This window comes from Lissotriton vulgaris, chromosome 3_2, assembly GCF_964263255.1.
Source record: "Lissotriton vulgaris chromosome 3_2, aLisVul1.2, whole genome shotgun sequence".
Lineage (NCBI taxonomy): Eukaryota > Metazoa > Chordata > Amphibia > Caudata > Salamandridae > Lissotriton > Lissotriton vulgaris.
In genome coordinates this window covers 225071075-225098275 of record NC_141690.1, presented here as the reverse complement: position 1 = coordinate 225098275, position 27201 = coordinate 225071075, and the positions used below count along the sequence as shown (strand labels likewise).

The window sequence follows — 27201 nt, the reverse complement described above, 5'->3', positions numbered from 1 at the left end:
CTCCTTAAACGCTATCCTTTTAGCCATGGGGAACCAGTGAAGTTGAAATACCCAGTATTGAGTAAAGCTGTGCCCGCCAGCAAACAGGCATAATGTAATAGAACCTTGAAAAAGTATTTGTAGCCGGAGAACAGCGATGTGCCAATCAGCATGGACTAGCATAGACTAGCAGTTTTTTTAAACACTTACTATATTATTATTTAGTTTTTGAAGCACAATGCATAGACCAGCTTTGTCTAATGCTAGAAGCGCTCGACAGCTGGAGCCTAGTACAGAGCAAGGCCACCATGCCCGGACTGCTATACACCAGAGCAGCTTCCAAATACTCCTTTGAAGACCGATCACAAAATGGCGGCACGTTACTCAATGACGACTTTCCACATAGATAATCTTCCTTCTTCGTCTTCACTGCGGACTGCACCTGACTGTAGAATCATTGCAAAATGGCCTCCAGTGACATGAGTGCAACATCACCATGGTAACCCAGCAAAGAAAGCGCATGGGTCTCCTGACTCCAAAGACAGTTGGTGCTCGCGACATGAACAAATGACAGTTGGCACCACTCAAAGCTAGAAGATTAACTGCATGAGCCAAAAGGCCCAAAGTCCCTGCAAAGTTCATACGAATATTGATCTTAACCAAGAAGACGATCCGATGAGACGAATTGCACAAGAGTTAATCTATAACCAAAATATATGCATTGAAATGCACTCGGAAAAGGCTGAATGCTGGATCCTTATGTGTTGGAAGATCGTTGCCAGCATTTAATGTTTTTATCTATTAATGACAGATGGGTGTTCTACAGTTAGTAAAAAAGCTGGGCATTGGTATACTTTGTGATTGTTTGAAGTTGAGTCTTCTCCTCCTTACTTCTAGCACTCTGTGTTTGAGCATTATAAAAAGGTTATTGGTATAATTAATATTGGCAATATTTAATTTGCTCGAGCACTGTCAAAAATTGCTCAAAAACTGCTGTCTGTTATTGGTGTTATGTTGAATATTAAGTGGCTTCTACCACTCTTTTACTTTTGGATTGTCTACCTTCTATCCCTAAAAGTGGTAACTTGATGAGGACGCTAATGCCCTGATATGAGTGAACTGGAATATTGTACAGATTTAATCGGCCCCGGTACCTAACAAGATCATTGAAGTGAACTACCCTGTTAAATTTCATAAGGATTTTAAAGGCTGAAAAAGGCATAATTAGTACCAGGAATGCAGAATTAGGTGCAGAAAACACCAAATTTGGCATTTTATGCTCCATTTTGAAGGGCAAAACTCAGAATAGGTACGTGGTAAAATCAGAACCTAGAGGTACCTAATTTTATCAGCTGAGATAACTATTGAATCCCATACGAGCCATTTCATAATCAAGACTTAAGATGTATAGGTTTTCCTTTATTCCTCTTGTGTAAATATTGAGTAGAACATAAAAAAAGATCTTGAAGAAAAAGAACAGGGCTCGAGTCGGGGTACCACGCGGGTGGAGGGCGTCCCCCCACCTATTATACCAGGTGGATGCCGTCCCCCCTGCCAAACAGCTGGACTTCATTCTTTGGCCTCTCTGGGACGACATAGGAGCTCACAGCACGCTGCACACGTTCTGGCTTCTCAGATGCAATCACATCTAAGGGGTGAGTGAGGGGAGGCAATGAGCCCGATGGTCCAAGCCACCTTTCGTGACATCACTTTCTGTTGTGACGTCACTTCCGGTGACAGCGTCCCCCCACTTCTTTTTTTAGGACTTGTGCCCTGAAAAAGAAATATGAGCAGTGCCAATGCAGCCCCTTAGAGAGAAGTTTGGCTGTCATTAAAGTTTTTCTTTTTCGAAGTGTGATTTTGTTGGGCAGTAAAAACTTGTCAATTTATTTAACCATATTTGCATTAGCTCTGCCTTGGTTTATCAACATCATGAATACGTTTTAGATAAACAACTAAAGGTTCCATCGTCTAGGTGTGATTGAGTGAATTAGTAAATATTTTCCATGTAGGTGCCTTTCCTTTTTTGTTGTGCCTAAAAACAAAATAAACATTTAAATAATCAATAGTTAGTACAATTTAGTTACTTTGGGGTTTCTTACAAATATACGATGTCTGCCAAGGGATCAGATGTCAATCTCTTGGATACCCGCATATGGGGGCATTACTTGAAATTGGAGATTATAAAGGTTCGCATGATACAAAGAAATGAGTGGATCTTTGCTATGGTTTTACTTCAGTAGTGTAAACGCTCAGGAACATGGTCTAGTCTGGTTTGACTATGAGATATGACTCTGGTTTTACAGTAGAGCGCTAGAGATTTTATTTACTGGATGTGCTCTACTGGTTTTCATATTGAACTTTGTCCTCACCCACATGGGTTTGGTCCTGTAGTAGGTCAGCCCATGCTATGCCATCCACATGTGTTAAGTCTTGTCTCAATAATGTCTCTTGCCCCGTATGACAATATTGAGCAGAAAGTCACCAGACTTATCCAGTTCCTTGCAGCTTGAGGGCATGCGGATTGAGAAGCAACAGAGATGGGATAAGACTTGGGGTACTGTACCCCCTACCCCCATATGTGAGGGCATGTACCTGAGATCAGTGCTCACCACCATCCACGACTGCTTTGATTCAGCATTTTTAGTCATTCATGTCTCCAGGTCCTCGCAGCACCCACCGAGTCCTATCGATCCGCAGAGCCTGTGTTACTATAATCTGGATAGGAGTCTCCGAGGCACGTCTGACAGTTTACTAAATTGTTTGATTGTGATGCAGGCCCTGCTTGTATTCTGTGCTTTGCTCTGCAAAGGAGGAAAAACTAGACTCTTAACCACGCATTGTGTTTTCAGGTTCTTTAAGCTCTTACTTGATGTCATAAAGAGAAAAAGTGCGAAGGCAGCATCGTTACGGGTGGTGAACACTCGCAAAGCCACGCGAAAGGATCTTGACAGTGCAGGAGAATCTCAAGGAATTAGGGTAAGAAAATGACCAATGTTGAAAGGGTTTGCCTTTCCTTCATTTCAGTTAATCCGTGTAAGTTTCTGATTGTTTTGGTGCTTTTTTTCTCAAATCTTTTTATTGAATTTAGTGATTACTACATGAATTATAACACAGGGCAAGCGGAATGAAAAGCTGTGCGAGCCAATTCTATATAATGAGTCTTATCAAAACAAGCATTTACAATGCAATGGTCTCGGCTTTGTTAAAGTTAGAGCTATTGGCATTGCAAACAGCATTTTTTTTTTAAACAGAAATAAATTGTATTGTTATTTACAATGGCAGTAGGTGAGCATTAGAGAGTAGTAGAGCGTATTAGCGGACACAGAGCCACACACACACACAGACACACACAGAGAGCCACATACACACACAAAGACAGAGCCACACACACACACAAAGACAGAGACACACACACACAGAGCCACACACACACACACACACACACACAGAGCCACACACAGAGTCGCACACAGTCACACACACACAGAGCCACACACAGACACACACAGCTCTCTGCCCAGTAATGGCCCCAGGAAACAGAGGCACGAAAAAACGGATCACAAGCAGGGAAAAGAGGCACGAACAGGGAACAGAGGCACGAAAACCGGATCACAAGCAGGGCACAGAGGCACATAAACCGGATCACATGCAGGGCACAGAGGCACAAAAACCGGATCACAAGCAGGGAACAGAGGCACGAACCGGGAACAGGGGCACAAGCAGGGAACAGAGGCACAAGCTGGGAATAGAGGCACAAGCTGGGAACAGAGGCACAAGCATGGAACAGAGGCACAAGCATGGAACAGAGGCACAAGCATGGAACAGAGGCACAAGCATGGAACACAGGCACAAGCATGGAACAGAGGCACAAGCTGGGAACAGAGGCACAAGCTGGGAACAGAGGCACGAAAACTGGATCACAAGCAGGAAACAGAGGCACGAAAACCGCATCACAAGCAGGGAACAGCGGCACGAGCAGGGAACAAAGGCACAAGCAGGGAACAGAGGCACAAGCAGGGAACAGAGGCACGAAAACCGGATCACAAGCGGGGAACAGAGGCACAAAAACCGGACCCGATTTTCTTTTTTACGGTTTCACTGAGCTAATGGACACCGACACCGGACCCCATTCATTCCCTCACACCAAGGCCAAACACTGAGGTATCTTTGGGGAGGCCAGGCCACACCACCGGTTCCACCTCTCCCCCACCAAGATAGACATACCCTCTACCATGCCCCTAAACCCCGGCTGACCACCATTCTCTTTTCTCCCAAAGATTTACCTGCACATCCTCATTCCGCAGCTCATTGATCAGCATGGCAATGGGGTAAAGCGAGTCGTCTCCGTCAGCACCAGCCATCCTGAGCCCGAGAGAAAAGCAGACCACTCCCGGCCGCAAAGAGGAAGGCGTGGGGTCTCCGGGAGGAAGCGGCAGCTGGAGCAGGGGCGGGGAACTTTACCTGAAGGTGTCAGTGCGCTTCACAATAGGAAGAGAACTGATACATGAGATAAACCTGAAGCGTGAACAAGTTCAAACGAAACTACGTATCAGGGCTGCTCGCGAGAAGCACCTTTATAGCAAATAATATTTTTGTATTTTGCTTTTCTTTTATTACGCCAAAATACATTAAAATAATTGCGGATCCTTCCCCAAACTCATCAGATAAGACTTTTACATCAGTTAAGGTAAAATGCATTTTCCCTAACAAGTTTAAAGCAGCGCCATAGACGCTTCTGTGTTCCTTGTTTACAGCAGCTGTGCTTGCAGACTACCGCCACGTGACCTACTCGAGTGCTGCTGTTTTCTTCTATCATACTGTATGAGAAAGAACGGCCTCGCTGGTTATTCAGTAGATGTGCGTACCTGGCGTTTTGGTTTGAATTTTTGCCCAAAAATGCTTCTGGAAACAGCGTCTACTAATACCAAATGGATCGGGGATCAATGAGGCAAGAAAGGAAGTGGGAGGGAGATCACATGTTTGTACTTTAATCTGGTGTCAGCTGACTCTGTAGCTATAAAGCGCCGGTCTTGTAAGTAGAATGCTTTATATTGTTAGAAATCCTAGTTTTGGTAATTTAATTTCAGGGAATATGCTTTATTTTGTCCGCAGTGTGTCTTTTTTGATTTCCTGCTCACATATACCGCTGTGCGCGCAGGAAAAAAAATTGTGTTATTTTGGTATGTTTCCATTGACTTGTTTGTTCATTGTATTCTTTCTACGCTTTGAGGGGATTCAGTCTGGCAGACACCAGTTTCATTTGCCACCAGTTTAAAAGTTCTCCCGGGTTGTTTTTTTTTTAGAATAATGTTTAGGGGATATTGTTAAATATTTTGTTTAGTGGAAACGGCATATCTTAAAGATATGTTTAGTTCAGCGATCAAAGTGCATGAAGTCCGCCACAAAGCACCCTGCTTTTCAGTGGGCGTGCCTGTGGGGGGTGACGGGTGCTGGGGGACAGTCCTCCTTCCTGTACTTGAACACGACCAAGTTTCTCCGAGTGAAGCAAGAATGCCTCGGAGAAACCAGCGTCATTTTCGGATTCGAGGGCGTGTTTTTCTTGCTCTCCTCTTCCCATTGGCTGGAAGGTAAAATTCCAGCCAATGGGAAGAGGAGAGAAAGAAAACAGAAAGAAGCGAAAAAACACGCCCCCGAATCCGAAAAAGACGGGGCTTGAACGGAGTGACGCCCCTCTCCTCCAATGGCTGGCCAGCATTTACGAGGCCAGCCAATGGAGAAGAGGGGCAGGTTTAAGCCCCCATACTGTAGACATAAAGTCTCAGAGCGAGACTGCGCAAGCGCAGCCTTCGCTAGTCCGAGACCTAAACATCCACACGGATAGTATTTACCATTCACAGAATTGTACACAGTCAGTGCATAACCCTAAATCATATCAATCCTCACTGTTGTCGTGCACAACCGAGATCCAGGGAACTATACATCATTTCTGTCATCTCCTGATGGATCATCAAAATGGTAGGGGTTGCCATAATTCCAGAATGTTTTAAGCCATCTTTCTAGCCCTTAGGGTTCCTGAGGTTTTGGTGGTTGTAGACATAGCGACTTCGAAAGGACCAGATCCTGGTTGGTGGTAGTTAAACTATTCAACTTTAATGATTACCCATGGTCCTGGTTGCCACAGTCACTACCAGAAGAAGCATTGGCAAAGCAAATAGGTCTCGCCTTTGGGAATTATAGGCTTTAGGAGAAGTGTGGCTCACTGGTAAGAGCTGCAGACCCTGATGCAGAGATCTGACCCGGGACCAGGGTTCAATTCCCGTTGCGGCAGGGTAATTCTCACCATGGTGCCTACTCTAATCATGGGTCCCACTCTGCAACTCTGGGCAATAGCTTGCTTAATCTCCACACCGGCCCTAATCGCTAAGGATGCCTTGCTTCACCTTGGGTTGCCCAGGAGTGGGCGCCTCACAGGAACAGGTCAGGATGGGTTCCTCAGCGGTACAGCGCGGGGACACACTGCTAAGTGTAACTGGAAGCTTTATAAGCTCAGTTACTTTACTACTACTACTTTGTCAAAAGAATTTTTAAAAAGCTGAGGAGACAGTGGAAACTTCCTAATTACAGCACATAACTCAAATTACCCCAACATTTTCAAAACAAGCCCTCTATAGTTTGTATGGGCAAGATGTGTGCACACTGGTTAACACCCACTGTCACAGTGGAGGTTCAGTCAAGAACTTAGTAAATTAATACATAAGAGCACAGGTGCACCACATAAGTCCAGAAATATGATATCAATAGTCACAAACGTGGGTTTCTTTTAGTTGTGATTTTCTTTATTCCAAAAAGAGAGACAGGTGTACAATCAAAACACGGTTGCTTGCAGCCGACGCGTTTCGTCCTCATGGGACTTCTTCAGGGCAAGGTATTTAAAATTCTGCAAGTAGTCCTCGCTAATTCTGGTATGGATTAGGAATTTTAGAGGAGGATGAGCTGAAGGAAAGTTATTCCATCAGGGTAGACTCTTGATAAAGTCATCGCGTAAAAGTTCGGCTTCCTTCCTGGACCCAGGGCGACTACACGTCCTGGGTCCAGGAAGGAAGCCGAACTTTTGCGCGATGCGGTGCTAAGGAGGAGGATGTGAGGTTTTACAGACTTTATCAAGAGACTACCCTGATGGAATATCTTTCCTTCAGCTCATCCTCCTCTAAAATTCCTAATCCATACCAGAATTAGCAAGGACTACTTGCAGAATTTTAAATACTTTGTATAGGACACATACAGTGATTACTATACAGCATATACAGATTGGCTTTTCAATATCTTGCATCTAAAGACCGTCTGGACACGCACCTTCATTAAGAAAATTCTTCGTCGTATATGCACATATTCCAAGGACCTTGCCCTGAAGAAGTCCCATGAGGACGAAACGCGTCGGCTGCAAGCAACCGTGTTTTGATTATACACCTGTCTCTCTTTTTGGAATAAAGAAAATCACAACTAAAAGAAACCCACGTTTGTGACTATTGATATCATATTTCTGGACTTATGTGGTGCACCTGTGCTCTTATGTATTAATTTACTTTGTCAAACGATTTTAGCTACAGCATGGCCAAAGGATAAAAGAATAACACAAAAAAAGTTTACACGGCTACTGGACTAATATTGTGCGCGCACACACCATGCGTGTGTACTTCTGCAAAATGATGAGGGTGATTTATTTTCTGTTTAGTTGCTGATACAATTTTCATCGTAGATAAAAGCAAAAAGATGCGCAAAAGGGTTTTTTCTTTCTCTTTTCAAATGGCGGAAGGGAGGAGAAGCAGCAAGTGAGAAAGCAGAGCGCAAAGGGTGAAGGAGAAGCTCAAAATAAATAAGGGTGAACAGGCATGGGGGAGTATGAGGCAGGGGTGGAGAACCAAAGGGCAGGACGAGAGAGAATGGGTACTGAGGAGGCACAGCGACTGAGAGACTATGGGGGGCAGGGAGTAGCATATGGGCGAGGGAGCAACAGCGTTAGTACATGAAGGCAAGTGCAACATGGAGGTGGGTGAGGAGAAGCACATAAATGTCAGAAAGCAACATGAAATGCAGGGGAGAGAAGTATATGAGGAAGACAGCTGGTAAAAACATGCAGTGTGAGGAAGTGCTTACCCGAAAAGAAAGAAGTGGTGCTTGAAAAACAAGACGTGGAAGCATAAAAGCTAACCAATCGAAAATATGGTAAAGAGTAAATGCTACATGAGAGAGACAAATATAAGATTGACAAGGTGAGACACAAACAAGAATCTGGCACATGAGATTGGCAAGAAAGACAGCTAGGGGTAAGCAGTAGGTGGGCTACAAGCACCTATATGTTCTTGGTAAGCCCACAATATGTATTGCAACAGACAGCACATGCTCTGTCTAGTAGGCAAAACCTGCAGATGCTACCAATATTAATAGTTTTAAAAACAGAAGCCGTAAATGTAAAAAGCTGTCAAGGCCACCCATGTGAGAGCTTACTCACTAGTCTGCCTGGTCCTTACCAAAACCCAGGACCACCTGTTGGGCATTTTGATGTCTCCTTAACCAGATCCTAGTGAATGAATAATGAGGTCACTGAGATATCCTCACCAGGGGCGCCAGAGGCTGGGTGTTGCTTGCAGTTGTTTGGCTGGTGTGGGTTCTAGGTTACATCTGTATTTAGAGCGAACTTATTTCACTATGACACTTTCCCATTTTAGAGAGTGACCTCTTGGTATCTGAGAAGTAGCCAGGGAAATACTTTAAGCTATCGTTCAGACTTTTTATGAGAGTTTGGCACTTAGATTCTTGCGTCTGCCCAAATTAAGCCCCTTAGATTGGCACTGCCATAGGCTCAGTAGTTACAGAAATCATGCTGCTAATGCTAAGCTACAATTATAATGTTTGTTATTATATACCAGACTTGGGTGGTGCTTTTTGTGTATATTTTCGTTTTCAGTTGAGGTATGTAGTTACTTGGTAATTAATGTAAAGTATTGATAGGATGTTGATGTCATTGACTGTTATTTATTACTCCATACTGATTCTGAGTGTCTAACCCTTACCTACTCCTAGAGTAAGCCCCACTATTCTGAGAGATTCAAGTGCCCCAAATGTGTAACTTGGCTGACAAATTGAAATGCAATAAGGTTATGGGCGTGGGACATTAGATGGATACGGTGGTAGCCACACAGGTTGCTGCCGATTTCTGCCCACTAACAACCTGTCCTATAGAAACATATATCATGAGCACTACATATCATTTAAAGTGAATGTCTCCAGGAATGTAACCTGGAACTACAAAAGTAATTAATTCTTAGATGTTGTTGCTCATCAGCCTCAAGATGATGATGAAGCCGAGCCTGACGATGATGTTCGGATTGTAGATGCAGAAGCCGATGAGGGGGATGATGATGCCACAGATGCGAAAAGGAAAGAGAAACAGGATGATGAGGTAAATACATTTTCTAGTACTTAAATACTGTGAATATCTTTTTCCAATACTTGGCTTTGGGTATTGGTTCATGTAACACTCCATAGTGTGTTAGTGTAAAGTGTTCCAAAAATAAGTGTAAAAGTTATTGACTTGAAAAGATAGAACTGACACTTTCATCCTTAACATGTTTCAGCAGTATATATTGTGAAAAGCCACATTTCAGTTAATGTTACAGTGGTCATGCTTGTTGCTTTTCTGTCTACCTTTGCTGATTGTCCTGTTGCTCTGAAGACTCCTTCATATTTTTTCCCTTGGATATAATATGTCCCTGCCAGTCTCATTGTCTACGCCACTTGGTCGCTTGTGCAGTATAATGCACACTGTATATTGTAATACTTTATATTGTTCTGCAGTTGGAGGCCGCAAAATCTGGCCTGTTTTCAGAGTACAGTAGATATGTTCATTCAACATGGATCTGATGAATGAGATATAATGAACCATCAAGAACATATTCTCCCCGTCACGTTAACCTCAAGCCACATTGCCCCTTTCAACGTGATAATCGCTACAAAATAACTGTAGACATTTGCAAGCTTAATCTCTCCATGGTTTTTAGCAAATCTTGAATTTGTTTATGCAATTTTGGTTTATTTACTGCACCAAACAAAGTTGAAACGGCAAAGAACAACAAGTATAAGGGGTAGTTAGGGGTAGCCCATGATGTATATAATTATTCGCGGTCATTACTACATTTGCTGTGGTTCAGGTTCAACTTCTAAAAAGTACATATTTTCATCAGCGTACATATGAATGCAAGCCCGTCCTAGATGGTGGAGTTTGGCTAAGTTGCACATCATTTTTAACTAAGAGGAGCAATAGTATGGACTCTTGGGGCATGCCTCAGCTAGGCAGTGTTGGCTGAGAGCTGAAAGGGGGAAACATAAATGACTGACATCTTTCAGTCCGCTATACTTTCAGTCATTCCTGCATTGAGCCAAGCATGAGATACCAACTTATGACCATCTGGATATGGGAATGATAGTGATCAGTGCCTTCGAAGGGGGCGGAGAGTTCTAGAAAGACCAGTGCTTAAACTACACCTTTGTTTTTTAGCCTCCTTAGATTGTCTGTCTTGGCTAGAACAAGGAATGAAGTCCTACCACCTGGTTGGGAACCCATCTGACATGACTCCAGTAAGCTCCCTCCCACTGCAAATTGTTGGAATAGGGCAAAGTTGCATTTTTGCAAGCACTTTACTCAGGTAAAGGAGATCACATGAGAAGTTGTTTGCTTTAAGAATGGTTTCCTCAGAAGTGGTTGAACTATGTTCACCATACACTGATTTGCAACAAAACCCCGCTCCAAAAGATATTGAACATAAGATCCAAAGGATTACATGATTCATGCCGGACAGTTGTCAGCTTGAGAGTCAAAGTGTGGATGTTGGCTATCACAGTCAGGAAATCAGTTTCAGTGATGATGTTAGATTCTCCATGTGCCATAGGGAACAAATAGGCTTAATATGGTTCCACTATATTCCCAGAGAGCTCAAAAGCTTTCTGTACCATAGTTATGCAGATTGTACAAATCTTTTCAGCCAAGAAGGTGGCCAAAACCTTGCAAAGGCTGGCCGAGTGAGAAAGTCATGATGAGGTCTTCAGTGGGCTTCGTAATGCCAGAATGATTCTGTACATGTCTATTAAGAGGATATGACTGATTCGGAGTGAAATATTGGATACTTTTTTCTTAAACCTACAATCTGCTGCTAGTGACAATAAATGGAGTAACAGTATCACTAGCTCATGATACATGGTTTTACATTGTATAACAAGAAATATTCAAATTAATATGGAATTGGAGAATGTGGCGTCCTGTACGAGTTTTCCTAGTTGGCTCTCATGAGCCCTACACAACCCTCTTTGCATAGCTGCACAATAGATTTGGTATTCCCTATGGTAATTTTATACATTTTCAACTTTGCACGGAGGCTTACCTAAATTCCATCTTCTAATGTGCATTTACCACTTAAACTTAACCTAGGATTTACGCAGCATGAACGATGTTTACGTTTATTAACTATAAACTATGCCAGCTCCGAGAAGGAGTTTATCATTAGATGGTCCTAGAACTATCTCGGAAGACCAGTTGTGGCACATTTGGCACTAACTCCTCTAAGTGAATAATTTCACTAGCTATGTAATGCCCAAGCTTTCACATACGACTGTGATCCAACACAGGATACACAAATCAGGACTGGTATCTCCAGGAACATTTTGGCACTGCCAATCAGAGACGGGTGATTTCATGCGTTGTATATAATTTGGAACATCCTCTGTCATGTAAAGGTGTTTATAGATATATTTGAAGTCTTCTTATTAGATCCTCTAACTAATACTGCAGTTGACTTTCTGGGAGCCATTATTACTCTGACTAGTTACAAGTGGCTTGAGTATTAGATATAATGCTTGAGCAGCCCTTGTGCCACCAAAGCAGCATGAACATTCACTATTTTTTTCTATGTCAACTTCTTCCTTGAATCCCTGTATCCCAGTAAGGTCCATTTGATGTGCAATAGTCCCACTCCCTTTACACTTCCTGTGATACCACTGCTCTGATGTCTTCATCCTGGGCTTCCAAGCTCCCACCTCTACCCAGATGTGAAAGTAACAACTGTTTGATGGTATATGCAGTTTGACTGACATCTTAATAGCCAAACCCCTTTACTTCCACATCCCGTAGCCCGACATTTTTTTCACCTTTTTCACCACTTCAGTAGTTTTTAAGTTCAATGAATAATTATTTGAGGACTACTTTTGAGGAGCAGCGTCCGACGTTTAATCAATTAATTGTTCAGTAAGCTTGCCATGGTTTCCTTTCAGATGAAAAGGTTTTAAGATGAAGAATTAAATGTGTTTAGTGGGCAATTATGAGGCACATAGACAGTTGTTTTCATATCATGTTTCAAATACCTTGGATATAAAGCACTGGTTCATGAGATGGTGTCTAAGGTGTTTGTCTCTTTAACAGTCTAAAGAATAGGATTCGGCGTGGCCAAGATGGCGGAGTGAGCGGAGGCTTCTCTCCGGAGCTCCTCCGATCCGACTGGGCCCAAGCCTGAATCCTAGCGTTCTACCCCTGCCACAGCACAGTGGAGACAGCGGGAGCGAACGCCACAACCCGGACTACCCCACTGCACATCGGGGCCACAGTAAATCTGCGGCGGAGAGTGAGAAAGGGTGACGCGACGGCCCGCCGCGGCAGCCGGAGCCGGATGCAGCGAGCGGGGCGCCATCCCGAGGGTCGCGGCGGCCTGGCCTGGTCGGAACCCGGGCCTTGAGACCGGCGCGCGACAAGAGAGCAGCGCCCGACCCCGCAGCGCAACACAGCCCAGCCCAGTGATTTGGCGGGCACGGAGACTTGGAGCCCGGTGACGGCGGGGATGACCGCCCTGACTGCTAATCGAGGCCGCGGCTGCGGCCTACATCAGTGAGGCCCTCGCTGATAGACGCCGGGGCACCCGGTGGGTCCACCGGAGCGGCCCCCGATACCTCACCCGCCCCAGTCCGGGCCCCCCGCGGAGGCAGTGACAGCAGGGAACCCCGACTCGCCTGTAGAGGCCCAAGGGAGCAACCGGCACCGAGATCCTCCGCCGCCATTTTGTTTGAGCGCGCCTGGGCCTGGAGGAGCTCGGCGTGCCACGGCCCGGCCTGACCAGGCTGCAGCTCCCCGAGGCCTGGAGGCTGAATCCCCGATTACACCCGGAACATCTTGGGTGGGCCCCACTGGAGGTCCCGGCTGCATCGAAGGGGACAGTGCTTTGGAGGTGAGGAGGCCCACCTTACTGCAAGAGAAGGGCGGGGTGTGAGCGAGCAAGCTCCGGCGCGGCTGGAGTCGACGGCCAAAGCGTGGCCTTCCCACCGGTGCGCCTACCTCCGCAGCCCGCTGCTTGCTACTCCCGCCGCGTACCAGTCATCGGACGCACGGCCATTGCTGGGCCCACGCTGACTGGCGGCGCCAACCGACTGGGGGAACGAGCGGAGACCTGAAGGGCGGAGGCCCACGTAGCCTAGCCACGAAGCCCCGTTGCTGCCGCACTCACCCGGCACCGGAGCAGCGCAACGGCGGTCAGCCCCGAGCAGCGGGAACCTCCCTCGGAATGGCTGCCCAGAGAGGAGGGAAGAAGGGCGAGCGGACACTGCCTGAGATGCTGAACAAATCCCAGGCGAAAACGGACAAGGTGCACCCATCACCGAGCCAGTCGAAAACCCAGCAGGACGCTGACACAGGTGAAACACCCATAACCTGCTCCTTTCTGGAATCCCTCTTAAATTCCCTTAGGGAAGACTTCCATACCCTGAAACAGGAGGTGGCGGGCGAGGTCAGAGAAGTGCGGAGAAAAGTGGACAGCCTCGGGGAGAGAGTGGCCGCCATGGAGGGCGCAGACACCGCCAGGGATGAAGAGATAGTACAGCTACAACAGGAGGTGATACGCCTGAAGGACCAACAACTGGACCTCCAGGCCCTCACCGAGGACCTTGAAAACAGGTCCCGCTGGAACAACATTCGGGTCCGAGGCGTTCCATCCAAAGAAGAGGGCACTGATGTGGTGGGTTACCTGCAGGACTTGTTCCGCGCCATTGTGGGCAAACCGGCGGACTTCCAAATTCGGATTGACAGGGCCCACCGTGTAGGACTTGCGAGACGGACCTCAGCCCCACCTCCGGACATCTTGGCTTTCTCCCGGATTACCCGCTCAAGAACGTATCCTTAGCGAAGCCAGGAAGAAGCAGCCCTTGCAGTTCCGAGGTCATCCGGTGGCCCTCTATCAGGACCTGTCCGCTATAACGCTCCAAAAGCGTAAGTCCTTTAAGATTGCGACGGACTTTCTGAGGGAACATGAAACACCATATGCCTGGGGTCACCCCTTCCGCATCATCTTCAGGTGGAATGGGACTTTGCACCAACTCCGCTCCCTCCAGGACACCTGCGGGGTGCTGGGGATCACCGCCACGGAGTAGGACACGTCCACCCCATGGCGGCGGCGTTTCACCAGGGACGGCTGGCAGCAGGTCTCGAGACGTCGATCGGCGGGATCCAGCGCGCGCCCGGACCCACAGACTTTCAGAGCGGACATGGTCAACGCGGTGCGGGAGGTGGCCCAAGACACTGCACCGACAGCTTGAGACTTTCTCAGGGGGAGAACACTTCAGCATCAATCATTTAGCAGGTATTGGGTTCTGGGGAGGGGGGGGCGAAGGAGAGGGGCCTGGTGGCTGGACGTCCACTCAGGTAACTTCCACTGACTTGTCCCCTAGTGGGGCTGGACTTGGACAATGATGTGTTTGAGGGCCGAAACTGAGATGTTCCTTCATGGTTTCTTGATGGGGTTAGGGGGGTACCCGGGTGGGGCTGGGAGGGATGTTGGTGGGAGTTGGAGGGGGGAAGGGGGGGACAGGGGGGGGGGGAGAGTGGGTGGGGGGTCCTCCTTGTCCACGAGCTCTGCACAGGGCCGTTTCTCCTGGTTCACCTCTGCGAACCAAGTGCACCGCATAGCTTCTCCACCTACAGGTTTGACATGACACGCCCGTTGACTATTCTCACTCTCAATGTGAGAGGGCTCAGTAACCCAATCAAACGCAAAGCGATTCTTTCATTCCTGGAGCACTCCGGGGCGGACATTTGCCTCCTGCAAGAGACACACCTGCTCCCCAAAGACCACCATAGACTCAAATCACGCTCCTTCCCATGGCAATTTTTTTCCTCCGCAAATAAGAAAGTAGCTGGGGTAGCGATACTAGTGGCCAAATCATTTGGGGGACCGGTCCTACATAAGGAAGCAGAGATCAAGGGCAGGTTACTGGCACATCGCTTTCTCATTGCAGGGCAGACGCTACCGATAGGCTCCATCTATGCACCCAATGACGGTCAAGAGGCATTCTTACATAGGGCATTGGAGACGGTCACAGCCAACACGCACTCACACTTACTGCTGGGGGGCGACCTCAACTTGGTGTTTCACAACACCGGAGATCGGTCCGATCAACGCTCGGGACAAGTGGGAGCGCTTTCGAAGCTGGGCCTGACCCGTCTTGCGGATCTGGGCCTAATTGACTTGTGGCGACAGGTACACCCACAAACCACAGCATACACTTATTACTCGTCGGCCCACAAAACGTACGCACGTCTCGATTATCTTTTGTGTTCCTCCCAATTGGCGTCCTGCGCACGAGACGTCGAGATTCAACCGGCCTCCCTGTCGGACCACTCCTCGGTGGTGGCGTCTTTCGTGATGCCAACCACCCCGAGACCCCAGCGGCACTGGCGATTGCGCGATAGCTTACTACAAAGCCCGGTCGTGCTAGAACGCATCAAGACTGCCCTGAGCCAATTCCTCGTTCACAATGCCAACGACGACACCACCAAAGCCACCCAATGGGCAGCGCTCAAGGCGGTCTTACGGGGCGAATTCATCTCCCTAGCCACAGCCAACAATAAGGAACGCATGCAAAAGAGGGCCGAGATCACCCAACGCGTAGCAGGGCGGCACCTCGCCTTCGACTCCGCCGACTGCGGCTGCCGCTGGGAGGTAGGATTGAGACCTGCGCTCCCCCGGCCTGGCCAGACTCTCGCTGACTTTAGCGGCGGCTGCTGATGGGAGATGGCACCATCTAGCCCTACCGGGATGGCGACACTCACCGGGGGAATCATCCCAGCGCCTGCCTGACTCCAAGATGGTGGCCGGCGGCGACTTTAGAATGTCGACCGCCGCTTCCTCTGGCTCACCCCTGCCTCTCCCCGGCCTCTGGTCTGGCCCCGATCTCTCCGCCTGATTCCAGGCTGTCCCCCAGGGTGGGTCCTTGCTCCATCAACTTTGCCGACTGGGCCCAGCAATACCCGCCTCCAGCCCCGAACAGCGTTCGGTAAAGCAACTCCCGAGGGGGGGCCTTGCTCGAGGGGACCCTCATATCCCTCCTGTGTAGATAGAAGATAACTCTATTGACTAGTATCCTATGTGATTTTTAGATTGTATCCATGTGTATCCCCTCCCTGTGTTTAGAGATATAGCTTTAACGACTAGTCGCCTGTATGACTGTTGGAGTATAGCCAGGTGTATCCCTTCCCCCGTGTGAAGAGATAACCCTATTCACTAGAACAAAAAGAAATGTGTTACTTATGTAACGTAACTGATTCTATGTAAAGTGCTTTGATAACATGTAACGGAACTGGTGCTATGTAAAGCGTTCTGATAACCTAATCGGTTCAAGTTCGCGCTATATAAAACTCTAAAAATAAATAAAATAAATAAATAAATAAAATAAATAAATGCACCAGCGTACGGGAGCGGCCCGAGCATAGCGCCAATTATGCGCGGAAAGGAAGATGCTTGCGGCCTTGGATCAGGATGTGGCTGAATATGCCGCTCTCCGGCTGCGCCATGCGTACTATACGGGGGGGACCGATGTGGGAGACTCCTGGCAAGCAGGCTGAGGGAGCAGCAGCAAAGGCAGCACATTCGGACCATCCAGGTTGGGGGTGGTGACCCGATAGTGGAGGATGGAGCGATTTCCGCTGCCTTCGGGGACTTCTATGCTGACCTCTATGAGGCGGACCGCTTAGATGAATGTAGAGCGCTGCAAGTTCAAACTTGGCTGCCTGACTCATAAATCTCTGGCCGGCATCGGCCCCTCCTTTATTTCTTCCCTCCTGCATCCTTATACCCCTCCAGGAACCTCCGTTCCTCTCATCTTGCGCTCCTTCAAACTCCCCGCTTCAAGCGCAAAAAACACGGAGGTCTCTGATTTTCCTTTTTGGCACCCTCATTTTGGAACTCGCTGCCACTGGAACTGAGACTTTCCTCCTCTCACCTTCATTTCAGGTCTCTCCTAAAAACCCACCTCTTCCATGGCATTTACTCATAATTTCCTCTCCCCCCGCTCACTGCCTCTTGTTGAATAAAGTGAATAGCGCCAAGAAACCGTCCGATGAATGCCGCGCTTTATAAGTAATTTTTACATTACATTACATTACATTACGTAGTGTGGTATGTTACTGGGTAGGCTATGCCATAGGATGAACTTTCCTCTTTTTTATCTTTCCCTTTATCATGTGTGTTTTGATGTTATAAATATAATGTGGATTTAAACAATGTAATCAATGTTTGTACCTTTTGCTATATAAAATCAAAGAAGATAAAAAAATAAAAAATATATATATATTCCAAAAACTCTTCTTTGAGTATATCTGGATTGACTTGTCTCTTGTTATGTGCAGTGCTGGCTCCTAGACAAATCACCCCTTTAATATTGATTGGATCCTCTCTGGGACCACTATATCATAGGGCAGGGTTGCTCTCTTGTGTTCTATTCTTACCAACGGTACGAGCTACAGCAAAAGCCAACTACACGAGGCTCAGCGCGCGCCTTAATGGAGAACTCCGGCGGTGGAAACACCTCACGCTCTCCTGGCTGGGCCGCTTTGCGGCTACCAAAATGACTTTGCTGCCACAGATTCTTTACGTTTTTCAAACTCTTCCCCTACGCCCGCTGGCGGGGTGGCTCCACAAAACGCAATCTGACCTAGCGCGGTATATCTGGAATGGCCGGCGCCCGCGCTTTAAGCATTTGATTGCTACACTCCCCCCCGCACATGGTGGAGTAGGCATATCCAACCTCACTCTATACTTCCAAGCCGCCCAGCTGCGCACACTGGTAGAATGGCATCAACTGGAATCCAGTAAACACTGGCTCTTCCAGGACCAGGCAGTAGCAGGCCGGCCGCTGCAGGGTGTCCCATTTTTACCGTATCGCCATAGGCCGCCCAATCTCTACGCGTCACAGATCACGAGCACGGTCCTGGGCACATGGGACACAGTGGCGATACGGTGGGGCTTCACCTCATTCCCCTCCCCGATGACACCAATCTTCAGCAACCCGGACTTTTCCCCGGGCCTTGACCCTCAGGCATTTGCGATTTGGAGGACGACACCCTGCAGAGACGTGGGTCACATGTTTGACCTTAACGGTATTCTTCCCTTTCAGAAGGTGAAGGAGGATTACGGCATACCGGAATCCGACCGCCTGCCATATCTACAGGTCCATTACTGGGTTCTTCATCCGTCCATTAAACCCGGCGCACAGCGACACCTCACACGGTACGAAAAATGGCTGTTGACGCGTACCTCTGATAAAAAGCTGATCTCAGACCTGTACCAACACATACTACACACAAACATTCACTCCTACAATGCAGGGAGGGTCAGGTGGGAGAGAGACCTTGGGAGGGCACTTACACACAAGGAATGGGAGGGCATATATCACAGGGCCCGCCACTCAGCCTATCACATGGGCCTTACTGAGACGCTGACAAAAGTGACCACATATTGGTATCAAACACCTGAACGCCTACACCGCTGGGACTCCCGAGGCACTGATCGCTGCTGGAGGGGATGCGTGGAGATCGGTACCCTAGAACACCTACTCTGGAGCTGCGAACGTCTGTAACCTTACTGGACCACAATCCTCGACTTAATAGATATGCACCTAGACACTCAACTTCCCAGATTCCCTGCCTATGTGCTGCTTGGCCTCCCTAACGCCTTGATGTACCCCCTGAAGTCCTTGAGGGGGAGACTCATAGCGATCGCACTGGGAGCAGCGATACAGAACATTGTGGCAGACTGGAGCGATGTTCAACCTCCTCAGCAACTTGGGTGGTTACATAGGCTCTGGATGGTACTAGGGATGGAGAAGCTATCACTGGCAAAGGCCGGGAGGGGAGAAGACTTTGCAGAACTTTGGCGGCCGTTCCTGACCCTACTCAACGGGGAGTTCGGGGAGCTGAGCTGTCCCCGCTACCTGCGGTTGCTGCGCTTGGCGGATACCTCACTCACAGATCCTAAAACACAATCTCGTAGGCCGAAAGCTCGGAGGCGCGCAACCCCCCAGGAAACGCTTTAAAGTGGTGTCAGTCTCCTGCAGCTCTTTTACTCGTTGGACAAGGGGGGGTGGGATGGGTGGGGTTGGTGGGGGGAATTGTTGGGGTTGTCATTGTTCTGCTTAACAGCATACTGCATTCAAAGGTGGCTCCTGAGCCCTTACAACGCGGCCGGCCCAGTTGGGTTGTAGGCAACTTGCTGTGTCTTACACCAAATTAACTGGGCTTATCGCAGACCTTCTTACTTGCTTGTAGTATCACGGGTGGGTCCGTGCCACTTCAAGCACGAGCCACTGCACCTTTTGTGATGCTTTTTCTTGCAATAAAAGATGTAATACTAAAGAATAGGATTCACCATCATTTCGTCCATGATACAGTCCTGTATATTGTGCAGTCCCTTCAATGGCTGTAGATTCACTATCACACGAACTGGAAATATAATTGTATCCTGGTGAAGTAAAAAAAGACAAGGGCCCTGATGCTGACAGAAGCTTAGCTCGCTGGAATCAAAGCCTAGATCCACCATTATCAATACTGGACTGGGAACACGTATGCAAATTGACTGGCTGTCAGGGTCGTGATTATTAGGTTCACTTGAATTCCCCAGGAACAGTTCCTTAGTAGTAACACTTAACCCAATGAACCCCGCTAGAATGGACAGATATGAAAGGTCTCCTCAAAGGAAATAATCAGAAACAATATCCTCTGTTATTGAAGCCAAACAAAGATTAGGTTTCCAAAAAGAAATGTTTATATTCACAATGATATTACGATTCATATTCCGATTAACATGATGTTGCAGGCATGTGAATAGCAAGAGCTATACTTCAGATTCAGTGAGAGATCAAAAAGTCAAAACACGCATTCATAAATGTTAATTAGAGCACAAGAAACATTCTCAGAAAGGTTACACTGTTATCATCACAGTTAACACTATATTCTCATCAAGATTGACGTGGCCAAACATTCAAGCGACATGAAATAACATTGCTAATTTCCAATGTTCAAACAAATGAAGTCCCACCAAAGTTTGGAACCAAATCTAGGTCCTTTCGCCTTAGAATACTGTTCGTTTCAAGTTTTATACACACGGAGAAAGAAACCAGAAGGCAGGTCAATTAAGTGTCAATGTTCGGAAATACGAGGATTCAAAGTTGCAGAGGAAACGCCCCTCGAGTCTCAAAGGAATCGCCAGCCGGCAGCTTAGAAGAACAAAGGATCAATCCTACCTGCAACTCAGATTAGCGGATATTCGTGGTAGTTTACTACCATTTAGCAGGCAGCGGGAACAGGTGCAGAAGTGAAGACCTCTCAGGCGCGGAGACCGGAGCGAAGGCAGGAGACATCCGAACTCGGGAAATCAGGAAGGATAATCCGCACGGTGTTCAGGGCGTGGTCCCCTTTTATAGTCCTTAACCGAGATACAGGAGCTGTCGAGGGAAAAAAGACCTCGGCAGCAAATCCAAATCGGAACCAATAGAAACAAGCATTGGCAAATGTGGGCGAAAAAGCGGTAACACGTAAAAGGCAGCTTGCCAAGTGAAACAGAAACAAGCATTGGCAAAAGTTACACGGAGACATATAACACATTTGGGCAGTAACCAAAGATGATACAACAAGCATTGGCAAGAGGCTGAGACTGGCGAAATAGAGTCAATGAAGCACGTGGCAGAAAACAAGGAAGGTGCTTAAGAACCCACACCAAATATACAGTATAAGAGTCATGGACATAAAGTAAGCAGCAGAATACAAGAAGGGCGGAATGTCATAGCAAGAAGCCATGGATCCTGACAGTGCCCCCCAACAAAAATAGTGACACTCCCCCCAAAGGCAGTTAAAACTGAGAAACAGGGCGCCTGGCATGAAACTTTCGTACCAAGCGAGGAGCATGAACATTCGCTTCAGATACCCAAGAATCCTCCTCGGGTCCATAGCCCTTCCAGGAGAGCAGATACCACAGTTTCCCTTTCACACGTTTGCAGTCTCTAATACAACGCACCTCGAATTCATCCTGACCTTGCACAAGTAAAGCTGGAGGACGAGTTCTCTTCTTGGTGTTTGCCTTCTTCAGTAGAGAAACGTGAAATACAGGGTAAATTTTCATGCTCGCTGGAAGAAGCAGTTTATAGGTAACAGGATTCACACATTGAACAATCTTATAAGGACCTATGAACTTGGGGTGGAATTTGTAACGTTTCCTGAACTGAAAGTTCCTAGTGGAAAGCCAAACCATGTCTCCCACGTGCAGATCTGGTCCTTTTTGTCGCCTCCTGTCCGCGAATTTCTTGTATGAGTCCTTGGCTCTAGACACATTACTTTGCAGGAGTTTAGTGATTCGCCTCATTTCTCTGAAATGAGAGTCCAAAGAAGGTATGTTAGTTGTTTGATGAGCTAACAGCAAAGGGGAGAAATGGGGATGTCGGCCATAGACAGCAAAAAATGGCGACAGACCCGTAGAAGCATTCTGTAAATTGTTATATGCGAACTCAGCTTCCCATAGCATAGTTAACCAAGAACCTTGCTTTTTAAACAAAAAACATCTCAAATACTGTTTCAGGACTTGGTTAACTCGCTCAGTCTGTCCATCCGACTCAGGATGGAAACTAGTAGATGTGTTACATGAAATGTGGAGGGCTTTGCACCAGGCCTTCCAGAATTGCGAAATGAACTGTGAACCACGGTCTGAAGTGATGGACCTGGGAAGACCGTGCAGACGCACTACATGTTCTAACAACAACTGGACTAGTTGAGCAGAGGTAGGAAGTTTTGTGCAGGCAATAAAGTGAGCCATCTTAGATAGACGATCCACTACCACAAGAATGGTAGTCATGCCCTTGTCTTCAGGTAGATCTGTTATGAAATCCATGGCGATGTCCTCCCAGACCTGAGTAGGGGTGGGAAGAGGAAGTAGAAGACCCTTTTTTCGACCATGCTCTCCTTTGGCTTGGGCACAAACATCACAGGCTTGAACGAAAGAGGTTACGTCCTTGCTCCAACTTGGCCACCAGAAATTTCTCTGTAGTAGTTCCTTGGTTTTGGTGATCCCAGGATGACCAGCTAGTTGACTAACATGACACCACTGCAAGACCTGTGCTTGCAATTTTTTGGTTGGAATGAATAATAGATTGGAGAAAAAGGGTAGATTCTGATGAATTGTTCGATTGGCTCCTGCTTGAACCCAAGATAACAGTTTTGGCATAGGCATTGCTTGTCTTATTTGTTGAAAGAAGAGATCAGACATTGTGGCACCTATAATTTGGTTTTCAGAAAGCATACTTGTAGGTTTAGAACTCAGAGGGATTTCATCAGGCTTATGATCATATCGTGACAAGGAATCTGCTTTATTGTTTTTTGTGCCAGGTCTGAATGTAATGATGAAGTCGAACTCTGCAAAGAACAATGTCCAACGGAGTTGTCTGGGTGTTAAAGCTTTTGCACATCTTAGAAATTGTAAGTTCCGATGGTCAGTATATACAGTTACAGTGTGCTTGGCTCCTAAGAGGTAGTGACGCCATTCTTTGAAGGCATAGCGAATGGCCAGGAGCTCCTTTTCTGCAATGGTATAATTGGTTTCAGCAGGCAAAAACTTTCTAGACAAGAAGGCTATGGGGTGAAGTTCGTTGGTTTCTTGATCTTTCTGAGATAAAATTGCCCCAACTGCGAAGTCAGAAGCATCGGCTTCTACTATGAAGGGCATGTTTGAGTCTGGATGTCGTAGAACAGGTGCTTGAGTAAAAGTTCTTTTAAGTGATTGGAAGGAAGAGTCAGTGTCGGCAGTCCAAATGAATTTTACATTCTTCCTCAGTAGTTGGGTTAACGGTGTGGCCAAGGTGGAAAAATTCTTGATAAAACGGCGGTAAAAATTTGCGAAACCCAAAAAGCGTTGGATATCTTTTACTGAGGTTGGAATTGGCCAATCGAGGATTGCTTGGATTTTTCTGGGAGCCATAGTAATTCCAGAAGGAGAGAGTATGAACCCCAGGAATTCAACCTTTGTAGTATGAAACTCACATTTGGATAGTTTACAGAATAACCCATGGGTTCTTAAGGTTTGTAAAATGATCTTGACATGTCGTATGTGTTCTTCTGTAGAAGAAGAAAAAATTAAAAGGTCGTCAATATATGCTATGACGAACCTGTCAAGGAAGTCACGTAGGACATCATTGATGAAAAATTGAAAGGCAGCCGGTGCATTGCATAAGCCGAACGGCATTACACAATACTCGAACAAGCCAAAGCGAGTCCGGAAGGCTGTCTTCCATTCATCACCTGGTCGAATACGAACCAAGTGATAGGCGCCACGCAAGTCGAGCTTAGTAAAAATTGAAGCAGAGCGCACTTGATCAAGAAGTACTGGGATTAGTGGCAAAGGGTATCGGTTCTTGATGGTGATGTTATTGAGAGCTCTGTAGTCTATACAGGTGCGCAATTCCCCACTGCTTTTAGGCACAAAAAAGAGTGGAGAGGCTGCCGGGGACTTGGAGGGCCGAATGAAACCATTCTTTAAAAATTTGTCTAGGTATTCGCGAAGATGAGTGTTTTCCAGTTCGGTAAGGGCGTAGATTCTGCTGCAAGGTATCTTGGCACCAGGCACTAGATCGATGGCACAATCGTAGTCTCTGTGTGGAGGAAGAGTTTCGGCTCTTTGTTCACAGAAAACGTCCTTGAAATCTTCGTATATGGTTGGTAAGTCTATGTCTTGTTCTGCAGCTGTGGAGACATAAAGAGCAGATGCAGAATGCAGGAAAGAACTTGGAGAGTCCTGTAGGTCTGCTTCTGAGGAGCCACAACATTCCTGAGTACACCAGTGAGAAGGGAAATCAATGGTACGTTCTACCCAGTTGATACTTGGGTTGTGCAGAGTTAGCCAGGGGATACCCAAGATAACTCCAAATTGCGGTGCATCTATAATATCAAAAGTTATAGTCTCTTGGTGTTTTCTTGAGCCTACGTTACAAACCATAGTGATGGGGATGGTACAGTGGGTGATCATTCCAGAAGTTAGTTGGGTTCCGTCAACTGCATAGACAATTTCGGGTTTTTCTTTAACCATTGTAGGTATATTGGTCTTGGTAATAAACTTGGCATCGATGAAATTTCCAGTGGCACCAGAATCTATCATTACTGCTACCAAGATTTTTCTCAGATTGGGTAAACTAAAATAAACGTTCAAGGTGAGATGAGGTACAGTTAACTGCAAGGTGTTAGCGACAAATTGTTCAGGAGGGGATAACCAACTCGAAAAAGTCTCCTGGTCCAAATTCGAGTTCTCTAGTTTTCCGACTTAACTTCTTTCTTGTCTCTAGACCAAGAGTTCTTAGGTTTAAGGGAGCACTCTCTAACGAAGTGTCCCTTTTTTCCACAGTAAAGGCAAAGACCATTTTTTCTTCGAATTTCTTTTTCCTCTGGGGTTAGGGGCTTTCTCAGGCTTCCAATCTCCATGGGTTCAGTAGTTTCTTGAGCATTTAGATGCGATCTGTCCCTTGCCCTAGAAAAGATTCGAACATCTGTTCTCTTCTTATCCCCTTTGCGATCGGCTACTCGATGATCCAGACGAAGACTAAGAGCAATAAGGTCAGCACAAGTTCGGGGTTGAGGGTCAATTGGTGCTATGAGGTCCTTTAGCTCTTCCTTTAGCCCTTGATAGTATAGCGCTGCCCTTTTAGCTTCAGGCCAATCAGTCTCGGCAATGAGACGATTGAATTGTGTGAGATAGTGAACTAGCTCCTTGTTTCCTTGTCGTAGTTCTAATAGCTCTCTGTCGGCAGATCCTGTTATTGTCCGTCTATCAAAGATTCTTTCAAATTCACGTTTAAAATGCACCCAGTTGTACAAGAGAGGATCATCAGCTTGCACCAAGGGAACTGCCCACATAGCTGCGTCACCACTCAGAAAGGAAATCAAGAAGGCTATTCGAGATTGAGCATCAGGGAATGCAGCTGGTTTTACCATAAAATGCAATTGGACCTGTGTTAAAAAGGTTTGAAATTTGTTAGGTTCCCCTGCGAACCTCTCTGGTTGAGCCAAAGGAACGGTAGTAGGAACTGTGACAGACACTGAAGGTGGTGAACTAGATACGTTTACTTGACGTTGACTTAAGGATGGTACCGAATCCAGACGTGATTGTAAGTGGGTAACCTTGTTAGCTAAAGCTGCTGTTTCAGTTCTACTTGCAGTTAGTTCTGTCTGTAAATTTCCAATCATAGCACACAGATCATTCATGGTGGCATTCATCTGGATACTGTTCGGGAGGAATAAAATTCGTGGGCGGATTATTCTGTCAGGGTCGTGATTATTAGGTTCACTTGAATTCCCCAGGAACAGTTCCTTAGTAGTAACACTTAACCCAATGAACCCCGCTAGAATGGACAGATATGAAAGGTCTCCTCAAAGGAAATAATCAGAAACAATATCCTCTGTTATTGAAGCCAAACAAAGATTAGGTTTCCAAAAAGAAATGTTTATATTCACAATGATATTACGATTCATATTCCGATTAACATGATGTTGCAGGCATGTGAATAGCAAGAGCTATACTTCAGATTCAGTGAGAGATCAAAAAGTCAAAACACGCATTCATAAATGTTAATTAGAGCACAAGAAACATTCTCAGAAAGGTTACACTGTTATCATCACAGTTAACACTATATTCTCATCAAGATTGACGTGGCCAAACATTCAAGCGACATGAAATAACATTGCTAATTTCCAATGTTCAAACAAATGAAGTCCCACCAAAGTTTGGAACCAAATCTAGGTCCTTTCGCCTTAGAATACTGTTCGTTTCAAGTTTTATACACACGGAGAAAGAAACCAGAAGGCAGGTCAATTAAGTGTCAATGTTCGGAAATACGAGGATTCAAAGTTGCAGAGGAAACGCCCCTCGAGTCTCAAAGGAATCGCCAGCCGGCAGCTTAGAAGAACAAAGGATCAATCCTACCTGCAACTCAGATTAGCGGATATTCGTGGTAGTTTACTACCATTTAGCAGGCAGCGGGAACAGGTGCAGAAGTGAAGACCTCTCAGGCGCGGAGACCGGAGCGAAGGCAGGAGACATCCGAACTCGGGAAATCAGGAAGGATAATCCGCACGGTGTTCAGGGCGTGGTCCCCTTTTATAGTCCTTAACCGAGATACAGGAGCTGTCGAGGGAAAAAAGACCTCGGCAGCAAATCCAAATCGGAACCAATAGAAACAAGCATTGGCAAATGTGGGCGAAAAAGCGGTAACACGTAAAAGGCAGCTTGCCAAGTGAAACAGAAACAAGCATTGGCAAAAGTTACACGGAGACATATAACACATTTGGGCAGTAACCAAAGATGATACAACAAGCATTGGCAAGAGGCTGAGACTGGCGAAATAGAGTCAATGAAGCACGTGGCAGAAAACAAGGAAGGTGCTTAAGAACCCACACCAAATATACAGTATAAGAGTCATGGACATAAAGTAAGCAGCAGAATACAAGAAGGGCGGAATGTCATAGCAAGAAGCCATGGATCCTGACACTGGCGCCCTCACTCACGCCTAATGGAAACCTGCACATTATCCATTTCAAATGTATACATCAAACTTACCACCCTCCCCTCCCCCCTGTTAAACTACATAAGTGTGGCCTGAGGGAAACCAGCGCGTGTTAGCGATGCGGTCATCTAGAGGCAGATTTTCTACATCTTGCCTGGGGATTCAATAGAGTGAGAGTGTACTGGGATGCGATTCTAACACACATTCATGATTGTGCTTCATGATACTCCACAAACTTGTTTACTAGGCCATATGCCACAACTGAAAGGGGCAGTGGGGAAATTTGTTTGCATTGCATTACTACTAGCTAAAGGACGAGTGGCTATACACTGGGAGAGCAAACTATTTCCAAAACCTGATCAT

At 46.5% G+C, this 27201-nt stretch overlaps 1 protein-coding gene across 1 annotated transcript in view; it reads left to right on the top strand.

The window, feature by feature from the left end:
* Positions 1–27201, top strand: part of POLR1A (RNA polymerase I subunit A) — a 565818-nt gene that overhangs the window by 477367 nt on the left and 61250 nt on the right. Inside the window, exons 28-29 of the mRNA XM_086964251.1 lie at positions 2832–2958; positions 9287–9403. Of these exons, the coding sequence (XP_086820377.1) occupies positions 2832–2958; positions 9287–9403 (244 nt within the window). The remainder of the gene's footprint in view (positions 1–2831; positions 2959–9286; positions 9404–27201) is intronic.